At 39.6% G+C, this 22,176-nt stretch overlaps 1 protein-coding gene across 5 annotated transcripts in view; it reads left to right on the top strand.

Annotated features, from left to right (window-relative positions):
- The window catches only part of SLC4A11 (solute carrier family 4 member 11), a 188,920-nt gene that overhangs the window by 111,421 nt on the left and 55,323 nt on the right, over positions 1-22,176 (top strand). For all 5 annotated transcript variants that reach the window (XM_056553221.1, XM_056553243.1, XM_056553219.1 and 2 more), the window contains exon 7: positions 21,092-21,215. In XM_056553221.1, the coding sequence (XP_056409196.1) occupies positions 21,092-21,215 (124 nt within the window). The remainder of the gene's footprint in view (positions 1-21,091; positions 21,216-22,176) is intronic.

Raw genomic sequence — 22,176 nt, 5'->3', positions numbered from 1 at the left:
GTATTTATCATATTTTTCGGACAATAAGATGCACTTTTAGCAAGAAAAAAATCCTTAGAAAATAACAAACAGTGGTCAAGGATTTCAGGTGATGTATAAGATCCCCTGTATGATCAGACTGAGCACTCGCTAAGCTTGGTTATACCTAAAAAAATAAAGGGAACACTTAAACATCACAATGTAACTCCAAGTCAATGACACTTCTGTGAAATCACACTGTCCACTCAGGAAGCAACACTGATTGACAATCAATTGTTGTGCAAATGGAACAGACAACAGGTGGAAATTATAGGCAATTAGCAAGACACCCCCCCCTAATAAAGGAGTGGTTCTGCAGGTGGTGACCACAGACCACTTCTCAGTTCCTATGCTTCCTGGCGGATGTTTTGGTCACTTTTGAATGCTGGCGTTGCTTTCACTCTAGTGGTAGCATGAGACGGAGTCTACAACCCACACAAGTGGCTCAGGTAGTGCAGCTCATCCAGGATGGCACATGAATGAGAGCTGTGGCAAGAAGGTTTGCTGTGTCTGTCAGCATAGTGTCCAGAGCATGGAGGCGCTTCCAGGAGACAGGCCAGTACATCAGGAGACGTGGAGGAGGCCGTAGGAGGGCAACAACCCAGCAGGAGGACCGCTACCTCCACCATTGTGCAAGGAGGAGCACTGCCAGAGCCCTGCAAAATGACCTCCAGCAGGTGCAAATGTGCATGTGTCCACTGAAACGGTCAGAAACAGACTCCATGCCGGTGGTATGAGGGCCCAACGACAATAGGTAACATAGACAAGGATGATATAGATTAAATCAATATCAAGAATGACTGAAATAAAATATTATAATCCCTTAGCATTTTAGCACCCAACTTGTATAAACCCTACATTAACACAAGGCTACCTGGGAACAATGTATTTAAATGCCATTTATATGACATGAATATATATATATATATATATATATATATATATATATATATATATGAATTCGGGTAGAAAAACAGACATGGTGCACATCTACAATCTTGTATAATGATCTGATTGCTTCTCAGCATAATATCAAAAACTAACAGGTTGTTAGTATACATTTTTGATCAAAAAGTACAAGCCCACTCGCCACGTCAAGGCCACCTATCCAGAGTGGGTCCCTAACGTCCCTAGCATAAAATGGCGCAGCACCGGGCGGCGACCACCACCGCCGCGACACCAGTGCCCACAGGGGGGGAACGACCCACCGGCAGAGTGGCCCCAATGCCACTCAAACCATACAAGCATACAGCAGCTGATAAGTACTGGAAGGATTAAGATTTTTAAATAGAAGTAATTTGCAAATCTGTTTAACTTTCTGACACCAATTCATTTAAGCAAAAATGTTTTCCAGTGGAGTAACCCTTTAAAGGGATGTTCCCATAGGATTGGGGATGGATAATGAGCTTTTTTTTTGGGGGGGGGGGGGGGGGGGGGTCCGTTTACTGAGAAAAGTATTGGACATATCCTTGTTTTTCTTAGGCCTTAATCGCTTACTATTAGGAGAACTTCCATTATTCTATTCCTTATTCCATTGTTTCCTAACCAGGGTGCCTCCAGCTGTTGCAAAACTACAACTCCCAGCATGCCCGGACAGCCTTCGGCTGTCCGGGCATGCTGGGAGTTGTAGTTTTGCAACAGCTGGAGGCACCCTGGTCGTAAAACACTGAAATAAGGAATAGAATGGGGAAATTGCTCATCTTGCAGCCTTTGGCTAATATGTCCGATTTTTCGGTATTTTTGACGCACATACATCAGCCCTCAGGGCTGCAGATGTGATCCTGCGGACGTAGCTGCGGCTTTCCAGTTGTTTATCTGCATGAATGGAGTACTAGCACTATCCAGGTCCGTCAGCCATTGACTAGTGAGACGCCCCATGTGGATGTGCTTACCAGCTAATTGTTTAGGTCTGCGCAGAACAATGGCTCCATTCAGTCGTCCCTCACGCGTTCATCTGAAATACACACAAAATACATGCATAATGCAGCACAAACACACAACTCTACAGATCTGTATTCATACCCATGTGTTGTGTCTATATATATATATATATATATATATATATTCACATGTGTGCACTTATACATGCCTCTATAGATATGCACACAATACACACAGATCTGTATTCATACCCATGTGTTGTGTCTATATATATATATATATATATATATATTCACATGTGTGCACTTATACATGCCTCTATAGATATACACACAGATCTGTATTCATACCCATGTGTTGTGTCTATATATTCACATGTGTGCACTTATACATGCCTCCATAGATATACACACAATACACACAGATCTGTATTCATACCCATGTGTTGTGTCTATATATTCACATGTGTGCACTTATACATGCCTCCATAGATATACACACAATACACACAGATCTGTATTCATACCCATGTGTTGTGTCTATATATTCACATGTGTGCACTTATACATGCCTCTATAGATATACACACAATACACACAGATCTGTATTCATACCCATGTGTTGTGTCTATATATTCACATGTGTGCACTTATACATGCCTCTAAAGATATACACACAATACACACAGATCTGTATTCATACCCATGTGTTGTGTCTATATATTCACATGTGTGCACTTATACATGCCTCCATAGATATACACACAGATCTGTATTCATAGCCATGTGTTGTGTGTATATATTCACATGTGTGCACTTATACATGCCTCTATAGATATACACACAATACACACAGATCTGTATTCATACCCATGTGTTGTGTGTATATATTCACATGTGTGCACTTATACATGCCTCCATAGATATACACACAATACACACAGATCTGTATTCATACCCATGTGTTGTGTCTCTATATTCACATGTGTGCACTTATACATGCCTCCATAGATATACACACAGATCTGTATTCATACCCATGTGTTGTCTATATATATTCACATGTGTGCACTTATACATGCCTCCATAGATATACACACAATACACACAGATCTGTATTCATACTCTTGTGTTGTGTCTATATATTCACATGTGTGCACTTATACATGCCTCCATAGATATACACACAATACACACAGATCTGTATTCATACCCATGTGTTGTGTCTATATATATTCACATGTGTGCACTTATACATGCCTCCATAGATATACACACAGATCTGTATTCATAGCCATGTGTTGTGTGTATATATTCACATGTGTGCACTTATACATGCCTCCATAGATATACACACAATACACACAGATCTGTATTCATAGCCATGTGTTGTGTCTATATATTCACATATGTGCACTTATACATGCCTCCATAGATATACACACAATACACACAGATCTGTATTCATACCCATGTGTTGTGTCTATATATTCACATGTGTGCACTTATACATGCCTCCATAGATATACACACAATACACACAGATCTGTATTCATACCCTCGTGTTGTCTATATATTCACATGTGTGCACTTATACATGCCTCCATAGATATACACACAATACACACACATCTGTATTCATACCCATGTGTTGTGTCTATATATATATATATATATATATATATATATATATATTCACATGTGTGCACTTATACATGCCTCCATACATATACACACAATACACACAGATCTGTATTCATAGCCATGTGTTGTGTGTATATATTCACATGTGTGCACTTATACATGCCTCCATAGATATACACACAATACACACACATCTGTATTCATACCCATGTGTTGTGTCTATATATTCACATGTGTGCACTTATACATGCCTCTATAGATATACACACAATACACACAGATCTGTATTCATACCCATGTGTTGTGTCTATATATTCACATGTGTGCACTTATACATGCCTCCATAGATATACACACAGATCTGTATTCATACCCTTGTGTTGTCTATATATTCACATGTGTGCACTTATACATGCCTCTATAGATATACACACAATACACACAGATCTGTATTCATACCCATGTGTTGTGTCTATATATTCACATGTGTGCACTTATACATGCCTCTATAGATATACACACAATACACACAGATCTGTATTCATACCCATGTGTTGTGTCTATATATTCACATGTGTGCACTTATACATGCCTCCATAGATATACACACAATACACACAGATCTGTATTCATACCCATGTGTTGTGTCTATATATTCACACGTGTGCACTTATACATGCCTCCATAGATATACACACAGATCTGTATTCATACCCATGTGTTGTGTCTATATATTCACATGTGTGCACTTATACATGCCTCCATAGATATACACACAGATCTGTATTCATACCCTTGTGTTGTCTATATATTCACATGTGTGCACTTATACATGCCTCCATAGATATACACACAATACACACAGATCTGTATTCATACCCATGTGTTGTGTCTATATATTCACATGTGTGCACTTATACATGCCTCCATAGATATACACACAGATCTGTATTCATACCCATGTGTTGTCTATATATATTCACATGTGTGCACTTATACATGCCTCCATAGATATACACACAATACACACAGATCTGTATTCATACCCTTGTGTTGTGTCTATATATTCACATGTGTGCACTTATACATGCCTCCATAGATATACACACAATACACACAGATCTGTATTCATAGCCATGTGTTGTGTCTATATATATTCACATGTGTGCACTTATACATGCCTCCATAGATATACACACAATACACACTGATCTGTATTCATAGCCATGTGTTGTGTGTATATATTCACATGTGTGCACTTATACATGCCTCCATAGATATACACACAATACACACAGATCTGTATTCATAGCCATGTGTTGTGTCTATATATTCACATGTGTGCACTTATACATGCCTCCATAGATATACACACAATACACACAGATCTGTATTCATACCCTTGTGTTGTCTATATATTCACATGTGTGCACTTATACATGCCTCTATAGATATACACACAGATCTGTATTCATAGCCATGTGTTGTGTGTATATATTCACATGTGTGCACTTATACATGCCTCCATAGATATACACACAATACACACAGATCTGTATTCATACCCTTGTGTTGTGTCTATATATTCACATGTGTGCACTTATACATGCCTCCATAGATATACACACAATACACACAGATCTGTATTCATACCCTTGTGTTGTCTATATATATTCACACGTGTGCACTTATACATGCCTCCATACATATACACACAATACACACAGATCTGTATTCATACCCATGTGTTGTCTATATATATTCACATGTGTGCACTTATACATGCCTCCATAGATATACACACAATACACACAGATCTGTATTCATACCCATGTGTTGTGTCTATATATTCACATGTGTGCACTTATACATGCCTCTATAGATATACACACAATACACACAGATCTGTATTCATACCCACGTGTTGTGTCTATATATATATTCACATGTGTGCACTTATACATGCCTCTATAGATATACACACAATATACACAGATCTGTATTCATACCCACGTGTTGTGTCTATATATATATTCACACGTGTGCACTTATACATGCCTCTATAGATATACACACAATACACACAGATCTGTATTCATACCCATGTGTTGTGTCTCTATATTCACATGTGTGCACTTATACATGCCTCCATAGATATACACACAATACACACAGATCTGTATTCATACCCATGTGTTGTGTCTATATATTCACATGTGTGCACTTATACATGCCTCCATAGATATACACACAATACACACAGATCTGTATTCATACCCTCGTGTTGTCTATATATTCACATGTGTGCACTTATACATGCCTCCATAGATATACACACAATACACACACATCTGTATTCATACCCATGTGTTGTGTCTATATATATATATATATATATATATATATATATATTCACATGTGTGCACTTATACATGCCTCCATACATATACACACAATACACACAGATCTGTATTCATAGCCATGTGTTGTGTGTATATATTCACATGTGTGCACTTATACATGCCTCCATAGATATACACACAATACACACACATCTGTATTCATACCCATGTGTTGTGTCTATATATTCACATGTGTGCACTTATACATGCCTCTATAGATATACACACAATACACACAGATCTGTATTCATACCCATGTGTTGTGTCTATATATTCACATGTGTGCACTTATACATGCCTCCATAGATATACACACAGATCTGTATTCATACCCTTGTGTTGTCTATATATTCACATGTGTGCACTTATACATGCCTCTATAGATATACACACAATACACACAGATCTGTATTCATACCCATGTGTTGTGTCTATATATTCACATGTGTGCACTTATACATGCCTCTATAGATATACACACAATACACACAGATCTGTATTCATACCCATGTGTTGTGTCTATATATTCACATGTGTGCACTTATACATGCCTCCATAGATATACACACAATACACACAGATCTGTATTCATACCCATGTGTTGTGTCTATATATTCACACGTGTGCACTTATACATGCCTCCATAGATATACACACAGATCTGTATTCATACCCATGTGTTGTGTCTATATATTCACATGTGTGCACTTATACATGCCTCCATAGATATACACACAGATCTGTATTCATACCCTTGTGTTGTCTATATATTCACATGTGTGCACTTATACATGCCTCCATAGATATACACACAATACACACAGATCTGTATTCATACCCATGTGTTGTGTCTATATATTCACATGTGTGCACTTATACATGCCTCCATAGATATACACACAGATCTGTATTCATACCCATGTGTTGTCTATATATATTCACATGTGTGCACTTATACATGCCTCCATAGATATACACACAATACACACAGATCTGTATTCATACCCTTGTGTTGTGTCTATATATTCACATGTGTGCACTTATACATGCCTCCATAGATATACACACAATACACACAGATCTGTATTCATAGCCATGTGTTGTGTCTATATATATTCACATGTGTGCACTTATACATGCCTCCATAGATATACACACAATACACACTGATCTGTATTCATAGCCATGTGTTGTGTGTATATATTCACATGTGTGCACTTATACATGCCTCCATAGATATACACACAATACACACAGATCTGTATTCATAGCCATGTGTTGTGTCTATATATTCACATGTGTGCACTTATACATGCCTCCATAGATATACACACAATACACACAGATCTGTATTCATACCCTTGTGTTGTCTATATATTCACATGTGTGCACTTATACATGCCTCTATAGATATACACACAGATCTGTATTCATAGCCATGTGTTGTGTGTATATATTCACATGTGTGCACTTATACATGCCTCCATAGATATACACACAATACACACAGATCTGTATTCATACCCTTGTGTTGTGTCTATATATTCACATGTGTGCACTTATACATGCCTCCATAGATATACACACAATACACACAGATCTGTATTCATACCCTTGTGTTGTCTATATATATTCACACGTGTGCACTTATACATGCCTCCATACATATACACACAATACACACAGATCTGTATTCATACCCATGTGTTGTCTATATATATTCACATGTGTGCACTTATACATGCCTCCATAGATATACACACAATACACACAGATCTGTATTCATACCCATGTGTTGTGTCTATATATTCACATGTGTGCACTTATACATGCCTCTATAGATATACACACAATACACACAGATCTGTATTCATACCCACGTGTTGTGTCTATATATATATTCACATGTGTGCACTTATACATGCCTCTATAGATATACACACAATATACACAGATCTGTATTCATACCCACGTGTTGTGTCTATATATATATTCACACGTGTGCACTTATACATGCCTCTATAGATATACACACAATACACACAGATCTGTATTCATACCCATGTGTTGTGTCTCTATATTCACATGTGTGCACTTATACATGCCTCCATAGATATACACACAATACACACAGATCTGTATTCATACCCATGTGTTGTGTCTATATATTCACATGTGTGCACTTATACATGCCTCCATAGATATACACACAGATCTGTATTCATACCCATGTGTTGTCTATATATATTCACATGTGTGCACTTATACATGCCTCCATAGATATACACACAATACACACAGATCTGTATTCATACCCTTGTGTTGTGTCTATATATTCACATGTGTGCACTTATACATGCCTCCATAGATATACACACAATACACACAGATCTGTATTCATAGCCATGTGTTGTGTCTATATATATTCACATGTGTGCACTTATACATGCCTCCATAGATATACACACAATACACACTGATCTGTATTCATAGCCATGTGTTGTGTGTATATATTCACATGTGTGCACTTATACATGCCTCCATAGATATACACACAATACACACAGATCTGTATTCATAGCCATGTGTTGTGTCTATATATTCACATGTGTGCACTTATACATGCCTCCATAGATATACACACAATACACACAGATCTGTATTCATACCCTTGTGTTGTCTATATATTCACATGTGTGCACTTATACATGCCTCTATAGATATACACACAGATCTGTATTCATAGCCATGTGTTGTGTGTATATATTCACATGTGTGCACTTATACATGCCTCCATAGATATACACACAATACACACAGATCTGTATTCATACCCATGTGTTGTGTCTATATATTCACATGTGTGCACTTATACATGCCTCCATACATATACACACAGATCTGTATTCATACTCTTGTGTTGTCTATATATTCACATGTGTGCACTTATACATGCCTCTATAGATATACACACAGATCTGTATTCATAGCCATGTGTTGTGTCTATATATATTCACATGTGTGCACTTATACATGCCTCCATAGATATACACACAATACACACAGATCTGTATTCATACCCATGTGTTGTGTCTATATATTCACATGTGTGCACTTATACATGCCTCCATACATATACACACAATACACACAGATCTGTATTCATACCCATGTGTTGTGTCTATATATATATATATATATATATATATATATATATATTCACATGTGTGCACTTATACATGCCTCTATAGATATACACACAATACACACAGATCTGTATTCATACCCTTGTGTTGTGTCTATATATATATATATATATATATATATATATATATATATATATATTCACATGTGTGCACTTATACATGCCTCTATAGATATACACACAATACACACACATCTGTATTCATACCCATGTGTTGTGTCTATATATACACATGTGTGCACTTATACATGCCTCCATACATATACACACAATACACACAGATCTGTATTCATAGCCATGTGTTGTGTGTATATATTCACATGTGTGCACTTATACATGCCTCCATAGATATACACACAATACACACAGATCTGTATTCATACCCATGTGTTGTCTATATATATTCACATGTGTGCACTTATACATGCCTCCATAGATATACACACAGATCTGTATTCATACCCATGTGTTGTGTCTATATATTCACATGTGTGCACTTATACATGCCTCCATAGATATACACACAATACACACAGATCTGTATTCATACCCATGTGTTGTGTCTATATATTCACATGTGTGCACTTATACATGCCTCTATAGATATACACACAATACACACAGATCTGTATTCATACCCATGTGTTGTGTCTATATATTCACATGTGTGCACTTATACATGCCTCCATAGATATACACACAGATCTGTATTCATACCCTTGTGTTGTCTATATATTCACATGTGTGCACTTATACATGCCTCTATAGATATACACACAATACACACAGATCTGTATTCATACCCATGTGTTGTGTCTATATATTCACATGTGTGCACTTATACATGCCTCTATAGATATACACACAATACACACAGATCTGTATTCATACTCTTGTGTTGTGTCTATATATTCACATGTGTGCACTTATACATGCCTCCATAGATATACACACAATACACACAGATCTGTATTCATACCCATGTGTTGTGTCTATATATTCACATGTGTGCACTTATACATTCCTCCATAGATATACACACAATACACACAGATCTGTATTCATAGCCATGTGTTGTGTGTATATATTCACATGTGTGCACTTATACATGTCTCCATAGATATACACACAATACACACAGATCTGTATTCATACCCATGTGTTGTGTCTATATATTCACATGTGTGCACTTATACATGCCTCCATAGATATACACACAATACACACAGATCTGTATTCATACCCTTGTGTTGTCTATATATTCACATGTGTGCACTTATACATGCCTCCATAGATATACACACAATACACACACATCTGTATTCATACCCATGTGTTGTGTCTATATATATATATATATATATATATATATATTCACATGTGTGCACTTATACATGCCTCCATACATATACACACAATACACACAGATCTGTATTCATAGCCATGTGTTGTGTGTATATATTCACATGTGTGCACTTATACATGCCTCTATAGATATACACACAATACACACAGATCTGTATTCATACCCATGTGTTGTGTCTATATATTCACATGTGTGCACTTATACATGCCTCTATAGATATACACACAATACACACAGATCTGTATTCATACCCATGTGTTGTGTCTATATATTCACACGTGTGCACTTATACATGCCTCCATAGATATACACACAGATCTGTATTCATACCCATGTGTTGTGTCTATATATTCACATGTGTGCACTTATACATGCCTCTATAGATATACACACAATACACACAGATCTGTATTCATACCCACGTGTTGTGTCTATATATATATTCACATGTGTGCACTTATACATGCCTCTATAGATATACACACAATATACACAGATCTGTATTCATACCCACGTGTTGTGTCTATATATATATTCACACGTGTGCACTTATACATGCCTCTATAGATATACACACAATACACACAGATCTGTATTCATACCCATGTGTTGTGTCTCTATATTCACATGTGTGCACTTATACATGCCTCCATAGATATACACACAATACACACAGATCTGTATTCATACCCATGTGTTGTGTCTATATATTCACATGTGTGCACTTATACATGCCTCCATAGATATACACACAATACACACAAATCTGTATTCATACCCATGTGTTGTGTCTATATATTCACATGTGTGCACTTATACATGCCTCCATAGATATACACACAATACACTAAGATCTGTATTCATACCCATGTGTTGTGTCTATATATTCACATGTGTGCACTTATACATGCCTCCATAGATATACACACAGATCTGTATTCATACCCATGTGTTGTCTATATATATTCACATGTGTGCACTTATACATGCCTCTAAAGATATACACACAATACACACAGATCTGTATTCATACCCATGTGTTGTGTCTATATATTCACATGTGTGCACTTATACATGCCTCCATAGATATACACACAATACACACAGATCTGTATTCATACCCTTGTGTTGTGTCTATATATTCACATGTGTGCACTTATACATGCCTCCATAGATATACACACAATACACACAGATCTGTATTCATAGCCATGTGTTGTGTCTATATATATTCACATGTGTGCACTTATACATGCCTCCATAGATATACACACAATACACACTGATCTGTATTCATAGCCATGTGTTGTGTGTATATATTCACATGTGTGCACTTATACATGCCTCCATAGATATACACACAATACACACAGATCTGTATTCATAGCCATGTGTTGTGTCTATATATTCACATGTGTGCACTTATACATGCCTCCATAGATATACACACAATACACACAGATCTGTATTCATACCCTTGTGTTGTCTATATATTCACATGTGTGCACTTATACATGCCTCTATAGATATACACACAGATCTGTATTCATACCCATGTGTTGTGTGTATATATTCACATGTGTGCACTTATACATGCCTCTATAGATATACACACAATACACACAGATCTGTATTCATACCCACGTGTTGTGTCTATATATATATTCACATGTGTGCACTTATACATGCCTCCATAGATATACACACAATACACACAGATCTGTATTCATACCCATGTGTTGTGTCTCTATATTCACATGTGTGCACTTATACATGCCTCTATAGATATACACACAATACACACAGATCTGTATTCATACCCATGTGTTGTGTCTATATATATTCACATGTGTGCACTTATACATGCCTCCATAGATATACACACAATACACACAGATCTGTATTCATACCCTTGTGTTGTGTCTATATATTCACATGTGTGCACTTATACATGCCTCTATAGATATACACACAATACACACAGATCTGTATTCATACCCATGTGTTGTGTCTATATATATTCACATGTGTGCACTTATACATGCCTCCATACATATACACACAATACACACAGATCTGTATTCATACCCATGTGTTGTGTCTATATATTCACATGTGTGCACTTATACATGCCTCCATACATATACACACAGATCTGTATTCATACTCTTGTGTTGTCTATATATTCACATGTGTGCACTTATACATGCCTCTATAGATATACACACAGATCTGTATTCATAGCCATGTGTTGTGTCTATATATATTCACATGTGTGCACTTATACATGCCTCCATAGATATACACACAATACACACAGATCTGTATTCATACCCATGTGTTGTGTCTATATATTCACATGTGTGCACTTATACATGCCTCTATAGATATACACACAGATCTGTATTCATACCCTTGTGTTGTCTATATATTCACATGTGTGCACTTATACATGCCTCCATAGATATACACACAGATCTGTATTCATACCCTTGTGTTGTCTATATATTCACATGTGTGCACTTATACATGCCTCTATAGATATACACACAATACACACAGATCTGTATTCATACCCATGTGTTGTGTCTATATATTCACATGTGTGCACTTATACATGCCTCTATAGATATACACACAATACACACACATCTGTATTCATACCCATGTGTTGTGTCTATATATTCACATGTGTGCACTTATACATGCCTCTATAGATATACACACAATACACACAGATCTGTATTCATACCCATGTGTTGTGTCTATATATTCACATGTGTGCACTTATACATGCCTCCATAGATATACACACAATACACACACATCTGTATTCATACCCATGTGTTGTGTCTATATATTCACATGTGTGCACTTATACATGCCTCCATACATATACACACAGATCTGTATTCATACCCTTGTGTTGTCTATATATTCACACGTGTGCACTTATACATGCCTCCATAGATATACACACAGATCTGTATTCATAGCCATGTGTTGTCTATATATTCACATGTGTGCACTTATACATGCCTCCATACATATACACACAATACACACAGATCTGTATATTCACAATTTAGGACTATACATTCACATCTGCACATGAGCATGTGCGTAGATACATACACAATATCTGTGCACAGTATGCGCATATATACACAACAGGGATGCACAGTGTGCGCATATATACACAACAGGGATGCACAGTGTGCGCATATATACACAACAGGCATGCACAGTGTGCGCATATATACACAACAGGCATGCACAATGTGCACGTATATACGAACAGCATGCATGCACAATGTGCGCACATACACACGTATAGAACACTGAAAAGCTAAACAGATCTGTGTATATATATATATATATATATATATATATATATATATATATATATATATATATATATATATACACACATACACACACACACACACACACACTCAGACGGTGAAGGGCATTGTGGTTGATGGGCGGTATGTGTCACCAAGGCTCCTGGCCTTGGTGACGTAAGAGTCGGTATTATTCAGTGTCTGCTGCGATGCAGACTGACACTGTTGCTATAATATGGCTGGAAGGCCAATCCAGGATGGCTCTTACTGGGAATGGTCAATAGTTGGGTGGGGGCCATTCCCCACAATCCAGGCCGCCTTTTGTTGGCCATAAAGGCAGCCTGCTTCACCAGCTGAGGGGGATTTTCTAGTTGCAGCTCACACTGCCAGAGAGCTGAGTTTTAAGATCTTCCTTGGGGAGTGTGGAATCTTGTGGAGAGCCTGGAGGCCTGGAAAAGACTTGCTTGATGCCGCATGGCATGGACTCAGGTGTGAACAATCACCTAAGGAACGCAGGAGGACTTTTGTTACTTTTTCTTTGATCTGCATTTAAGACTGTTTGCTGTTTGTCAAGTGTGAATAAAACACTGAACTTTGATTTGAAAAATCCTGTTTCTGTTCCTTTATACTGCAACCGCACCTGTCTGCAAGAGCCAGTCATCACAGCAACACACAATACATACATATATACAGCACACACAAACTACAGTTTGCGCAAAACGTATTGCCGTGTAGCCCTAGCATTATACAGATCAGCTATGTGTGTATGAGGTTTTACCTCTTAAATGGGCACTGTCAGATATAAAAACTTTTTATATGTTGTACATCTTGGCAAAACAATAGTTTTTCTAATATAGGTCTTTAAAAATATTTCACATTTTATTAAAGAAAATTGTCTTTGTAAATCCCTCCACTAGGGGTCCCCATACCTCTTGGGACACTGATGAGTCCCACAGCAGCATGAGAGTGTCCAAGGGTCATGGACATGAGATGGCTGCAGGAGGAACACAGCCTGCAACAACACTGCTGTAACAGAGTTTTACCAAACATGTGCCTCCAGCTGTTGCAAAACTAAAACTCCAAGCATGCCTAGAGAGTCAAAGGATATCTGGGCATGCTGGGAGTTATAGTTTTGCAAAAGCTGTAGGCAGAGTGAGGGAGGGGGAGGAGTCATCACAGTGCAGGTAAGAGATGGACACCCCCCTCCCTTTGGCAAAATGAAAAAAACATTGAGCAGCTTTAATATACAAATTTTTTGTGAAATATAAGTGACTGAGACGATGAGGTACTGAGGAACATAGAACAGTTATTTAGTTATTTTTTTTGTGGGATCTGACAGGTACGCTTTAAAGGGGTACTTCCGTGGAAAACTTTTTTTTTTTTTTTAATTAACTGGTGCCAGAAAGTTAAACAGATTTGTAAAATACTTCTATTAAAAAAATCTTACTCCTTCCAGTACTTTTAAGGGGCTGTATACTACAGAGGCAATGCTATTCTTTTTGAATTTCTCAGATGTCATGACCACAGTGCTCTCTGCTGACATCTCTGTCCATTTTAGGAACTGTCCAGAGTAGGAGAAAAACCCCATAGCAAACATATGCTGCTCTGGACAGTTCCTAAAATGGACAGTAGAGGTTAGCAGAGAGCACCGTGGTCATGACATCAGAGAAATCCAAAAAGTAAATCATTTCCTCTGTATTATACAGCCCCTAAAAAGTACTGGAAGGATTAAGATTTTTTTTAAATAGAAGTCATTTACAAATCTGTTTAACTTTCTGGCACCAGTTCAAGTTTTTCACCGGAGTACCCCTTTAACCCCTCAAGGACCAGGCCCATTTTGGCCTTAACCCCTTCCCGACCTATGACATACCTGTACGTCATGAGTGGCAAGGTGTTCCGGACCCATGACGTACAGGTACGTCATGAACATTTTTGCCTCTACTCGCGGCATCCCGCAGCGCCCCGGTAAGATGGTGGCTATCACTGATAGCCAGCCATCTTACCGTGCGACCATGGGGGGTTTCGCCGTAAAGCGATCTCACCGCTGCCTCTGGGAGTTTCAAAACTGCAACTCCCAGCATGCCCAGACAGCCTTTGGCTTTCTGTGCATGCTGGAAGTTGCAGTTTTGCAACATCTGGAGGTCCACAGTTTGGAGACCACTGTATAATGGTCTCCAATCTGTGCTCTTCCAGATGTTGCAAAACTACAAATCTCAGCATGCCCACTCTGTCGAGGCATGCTGGGAGTTGTAGATCTGGAAGAGCACAGATTGGAGACCATTATACAGTGGTCTCCAAACTGTGGACTTCCAGATGTTACAGAACTACAACTCCCAGCATACCAGACTGCCCAAGCATGCTGGAAGTTGTAGTTCGGCAACATCTGATCCTTCAGATATTGCCGAACTACAACTTCCAGCATGCCTGGGCAGTCTGGGCATGCTGGGAGTTGTAGTTTTGCAACAACTGGAGGCACACTAGTTGGGAAACATTGTCCGTTTCCTACCTCAGTGCCTCCAGCTGTTGCAATTGTTGCAAAACTATAACTCCCAGCATGCGCTGACAGACCATGCATGCTGGGAGTTGTAGTTTTGCAACAGCTGGAGGCACACTGGTTTGGAAACACTAAGTTTGGTTGCAAAACACTTGAAAGTTTATTACTTAACTTAGTGTTTCCAAACCAGTGTGCCTCCAGCTGTTGCAAAACTACAACTCCCAGCATGCACGGACAGCCAAAGGGCATGTTCGGAGTTTGCAACAGCTGGATGTTTGCTCCCCCCCCCCCCCCCCCCCCCAATGTGAATGTACAGGGTACATTCACATGGGTGGAGGTTTACAATAAGTATCCGGCTGCAAGTTTGAGATGGCGCAAATTTTGCACTGCAGCTCAAACTCCCAGCGGCAAACTTGCTGTGAACCTCTGCCCATGTGACTGTACCCTAAAAACACTACACTACACTAACACTAACCTAAAATAAAAAGTAAAAAACACTACATATACACATACCCCTACACAGCCCCCCTCCCCAAAAAAATGAAAAACGTCTGGTACGCTACTGTTTCCAAAACGGAGCCTCCAGCTGTTGCAAAATAACAACTCCCTGTATTGCCGGACAGCCATTGACTGTCCAGGCATGCTGGGAGTTTTGCAACAGCTGGAGGCACCCTGTTTGGGAATCATTGGCATAGAATACCCCTATGTCCACCCCTATGCAAGTCCCTAATTTAGGCCTCAAATGCGCATGGCGCTCTCACTTCGGAGCCCTGTCGTATTTCAGGGCAACAGTTTAGGGCCACATATGGGGTATCTCCGTACTCGGGAGAAATTGCCTTACAAATTTTGGGGGGCTTTTTCTTCTTTAACCCCTTATGAAAAGGTGAAGTTGGGGTCTACACCAGCATGTTAGTGTAAAAAAATAAATTTTTTACACTGACATGCTGGTGTTGCCCTATACTTTTTTCTCTTTTACCTCTTGTGAAAATGAAAAGACCCTTTAAATTTGTAATGCAATTTCTCACAAGTACGGAGATACCCCATATGTGGGCACAAAGTGCTCTGGGGGTGCACAACAAGGCCCAGAAGGGAGAGTGCGCCATGTACATTTGAGGTGATTTGCACAGGGGTGGCTGATTGTTACAGCAGTTCTGACAAACGCAAAACAATAAATATCCATATGTGACCCCATTTTGGAAACTGCACCCCTCATGGAATTTAATAAGGGGTGCAGTGAGAATTTACACCCCACTGGCGTATGACAGATTTTTGGAAAAGTGGGCTGTGAAAATGAAAAATAAAATTTTTCATTTGCACAGTCCACTGTTTCAAATATCTGTCAAACGCCAGTGGGGTGTAAATGCTCACTGCACCCCTTATTAAATTCCATGAGGGGTGTGGTTTCCAATATGGGGTCACATGTGGGGGGTCCACTGTTCTGGCCCCATAGGGGCTTCCTAAATGGGACATGCCCCCCAAAAACCCACTCTCCAAAATCCCATTGTCGCTCCTTCCCTTCTGAGCCCTCTACTGCGCCCGCCGAACACTTAACATACACATATGAGGTATTTCCTTACTCGAGAGAAATTGGGTTACAAATTTTAGGGTGATTTCTCTCCTTTTACCCCTTGTAAAAATTCAAAAATTGGGTCTACAAAAACATGTGAGTGTAAAAAATGAAGATTTAGAATTTTCTCCTTCACTTTGCTGCTATTCCTGTGAAACACCTAAAGGGTTAAAACACTGAATGTCCTTTTGAATACTTTGGGGGGTGCAGTTTTTATAATGGGGTCATTTATGGGGTATTCCTAATATGAAGACCCTTAAAATCCACTTCCAACCTGAACTGGTCCCTGAAAAAGTACGATTTTGAAAATCTTGCGAAAAATTGGAAAATTGCTGCGGAACTTTGAAGCCCTCTGGTGTCTTCCAAAAGTAAAAACTCATCAATTTTATGATGCAAACATAAAGTAGACATATTGTATATGTGAATCAATATGTAATTTATTTGGAATATCCATTTTCCTTACAAGCAGAGACTTTCAAAGTAAAAAAAATGCTAAATTTTCAAAATTTTCATGAAATTTTTAGATTTTTTACCAAGAAAGGATACAAATATCAGTGAAATTTTACCAATAACATAAAATAGAATATGTCACAAAAAACAATCTCGGAATCAGAATGAGAAGTAAAAGCATCCCAGAGTTATTAATGCGTAAAGTGACAGTGGTCAGATTTTCAAAAAATGCCCAGGTCCTGAAGGTGAAAATGGGCAGGGTCATGAAGGGGTTAAGGACCAGACCAATTTTATTTTTGCATTTCGTTTTTTTCCTCCTCGCCTTCAAAAAATCATAACTCTCTTATATTTCCATCCACAGACCCATATGGGGCTTGTTTTGTGCGTCACCAATTGTACTTGTTTTCACGCTGTACACTTTCCGGTAAAAATTACATGTTTTCTCTGTGGGTCAATACGATTAAAATGATACCATGTTATATGCTTTTCTATAATTGTACCGCTTAAAAAAAATCTCAAACCATTTTAACAAAATTAGTATGTTTGAAATTGCCCTATTTTGACCACTTATAACTTTCTCATTTTTAAGTATATGGGGCGATATGAAGGGTCATTTTTTACACCATGATCTGTAGTTTTTACAATTTTTATAAATTTTTTGGGGAATAAAATGTGACAAAAAAACAGCAATTTTGGACTTGTAATTTTTTTTTTACATTTACGCTGTTCACCGTACGGGATAATTAACAATATATCTTAATAGTTCAGACTTTTACGCACGCGGCGATACCAAATATGTGTATTAATTATTATTTTTACGCTTTTTGGGGAAAAACTGACGTTTTACTTTTTTATTGGGGGAGGGGATTTTTCCCATTTTTTTTTCACTTTTACATTTTTTTCCTTTTTATTTTATTTTTTTATTTTTTACACTTTTTCTGTCCCCATAGGGGACTATTCATTGCAATCAGTTGATTGCTAATACTGTTCAGTGCTATGTATAGGACACAGCACTGCTCAGTATTATCGGTGATCTTCTGCTCTGGTCTGCTCGATCTCAGACCAGAGCAGAAGACCCCGGGAGACGGCCGGAGCCAGGTGAGGGGACCTCCGGCTGCCATGCTGAATGATCGGATCCCCGCGGCAGCGCCGCGGGCGATCCGATCATCCATTCAAAGTACCGCACTGCCGCAGATGCCGTGATCTGTATTGATCACGGCATCTGAGGGGTTAATGGCGGACTTTCGCGCAATCGCGGATGTCCGCCATTACTGGCGGTTCCCTGGCTGCTGATAGCAGCCGGGACATGCCGCTCATGACCTGAGCACCGCTCCGGTGCTCGCGATCATGTCGGCGCGTAACTGTACGTCATGCTGCGTTAAGTATCACGTCACCATGACGTACATTTACGTCCATTGTCGTTAAAGGGGTACTCCGCTGCTCACTTGCATTGAGGGGGTGGGGTGTGACGTCATGAGGAGGGTGGGGCTATGACGTCACGCGCTCCCGGCGCCGGCTCCAGCGTTCGGAACAGTTAGTTCCAAACACTGGAGCCGGCAGCTTGTGACGTCATAGCCCCACCCTCCTCATGACGTCACACCCCACCCCCTCAATGCAAGTCTATGGGAGGGGGCGTGACAACGTCACGCCCCCTCCCATAGACTTGCATTGAGGGGGTGGGGCGTGACATCATGAGGGTGCGGGGCTATGACGGCACGAGCTGCCGGCTCCAGTGTTCGGAACAGTTTGTTTCAAAAGCTGAGCAGCGGAGTACCCCTTTAAACAAGGCTCAGAAAGACTTTATTATGGGGGACCGCCCATGGCCATACTGTGTTTATGCCTGGTGCTTGCCTTATTTATAAAAAAAAAAAATGTCAACTTGTACCCAGTCTTCCTTTTTTAGTAGGATATTCTCATATACCATAAACTAGGGATCGATTTTTTTTTAGGGCAGATACCGAAAATCTATGACCTTTCAGGCCAATAACCGATAATTTATATTAAATCAATGAACTGCAGCGACTTTTTCGTGGCCAGAGACCGCCATCGCCGCCCGCTTCTTTCCCTCCCCCTGCCTGTCCGGGGGTCCTCCCTAGTCCAACCACCGCCGCTGCCCCATTGCCTCCCCCATCCCTGGTTTTATAATTACCTGTTCCCGGGGTCCGCGCTACTTCTGGCTCCGGCGGCATCCTTCGCTGTCACTGTGCGCACTGACAATGACATCGCGTTGAGGACGTCACTCGTCATTGCGCTGCACAGCGCGCAGGACGTTGCAGGAGCCAGAAGTAGCGCGGATCCCGGGAACAGGTCATATTAAAACCGGAGATGGGTGAGGCAATGGGGCAGCGGCGGCGGTGGTCTCTGGCCGAGGCAATGGGGCATATCGGCAAGGTAATTCCTGATACCGATAATGTCCAAAATCGTGAATATCGGCCAAACCGATAATCGGTCGATCCCTACCATAAACCTATTGTAAAGGAAGAATCCAAATTATATACCATAAGTGTCTGATAGCTTTGGTACTCCAGAAAGGAGAACACAAGGTGATGAGATGGTCATGTGTTGTGCCCCCCCCCCCCCCCCAGCACCGCGATGGTTGTAGCAGTAGGAACCCTCATGTTTTATGTGTATATGTAGAAATGTAACCTAGTCTACATCTGCTGTATTTGTCCCATAGTGCTTAAGTATGTGCAGTCACCCTTTCTTTTTCTCCCCTCACAGTTGCACTATAAAAGCTCTTCAGAGGCGACACGTTTGCATCAGCCGACTGGAAAGGCCGCAGAACTGGGGGGAGAACTCTTGTGAAGTGAGATTTGTCATTCTTGTCCTGGCTCCTCCAAAAATGGTGAGTCCACAGTGATAGTTATCCGAGCCAACATCTGCAGCAAACAAGGCCTGGGACGTCTGATCTTTAGTGCTCCCATGCCAAACTGGGTAAACATGCTTTATGGGGGTGGGGAATGACAAAGAGCCCTCTGTGACCCTGTCATCCATGGACCTCCATACAATCCATCCATGACGGGTATACACATGTTCACGTGGTCTCTGAGATGCGTAATCCTGCAATGTCCCCATTTAGAGCTGCTTGGGTCATACATGTGTGATCAGCATTATTCTGTATATGGCATAGAATACGGTACTCTAGTCATGGTCTGCAGTCAGGAGACCCCAAAATTCATTCAAACCCAGACCCATAAATACATTCAGACCCTAGATCAAACCTCTAATATTATATCTGATCCAGATCAGAACCCTAACTTTTCATTAGACCCCTGATATTTATTTAGACCCTAATCCACACACCGAATATTAATTCAGACCACAGACCAGGTGTCAGCAGAGAGCCCTGCGGTCAGACAGAAAGGAAATTCAAAAAGAAAAGAACTTCCTATGGAGCATACAGCAGCTAATAAGTACTGGAAGGGTTAAGATTTTTTATATAGAAGTAATTTACAAATCTATTTAATTTTCTGGCACCAGTTGATGATTTTTTTTCCACTGGAGTGCCCCTTTAATATTAATACAGACCCCATACTAGACTCCTTATATTCCAGGTGCAGGCTGCAGATCACTGATATTAATAAAGACCCTTAGTCGACATTCCTAATATTCAGGGCACAGACTAGACCCCTAAAATTACTACAGACCCCTGATATTAAAGCATTACTTGGAAAAGCCCTTGACTTGTTTCATTAGGTCTCAGTCACAAGGGTAAGTTCACACGGGGGGATTACTTGCTGATATTTACCGCAGCGGATTTGCTGCGTAAAATCCGCAGCGGATTTGGCTACCATTGACTTCAATGG

This window comes from Hyla sarda, chromosome 1, assembly GCF_029499605.1.
Source record: "Hyla sarda isolate aHylSar1 chromosome 1, aHylSar1.hap1, whole genome shotgun sequence".
NCBI classification, from domain to species: domain Eukaryota; kingdom Metazoa; phylum Chordata; class Amphibia; order Anura; family Hylidae; genus Hyla; species Hyla sarda.
This window is presented reverse-complemented; position numbering and strand designations above follow the sequence as displayed.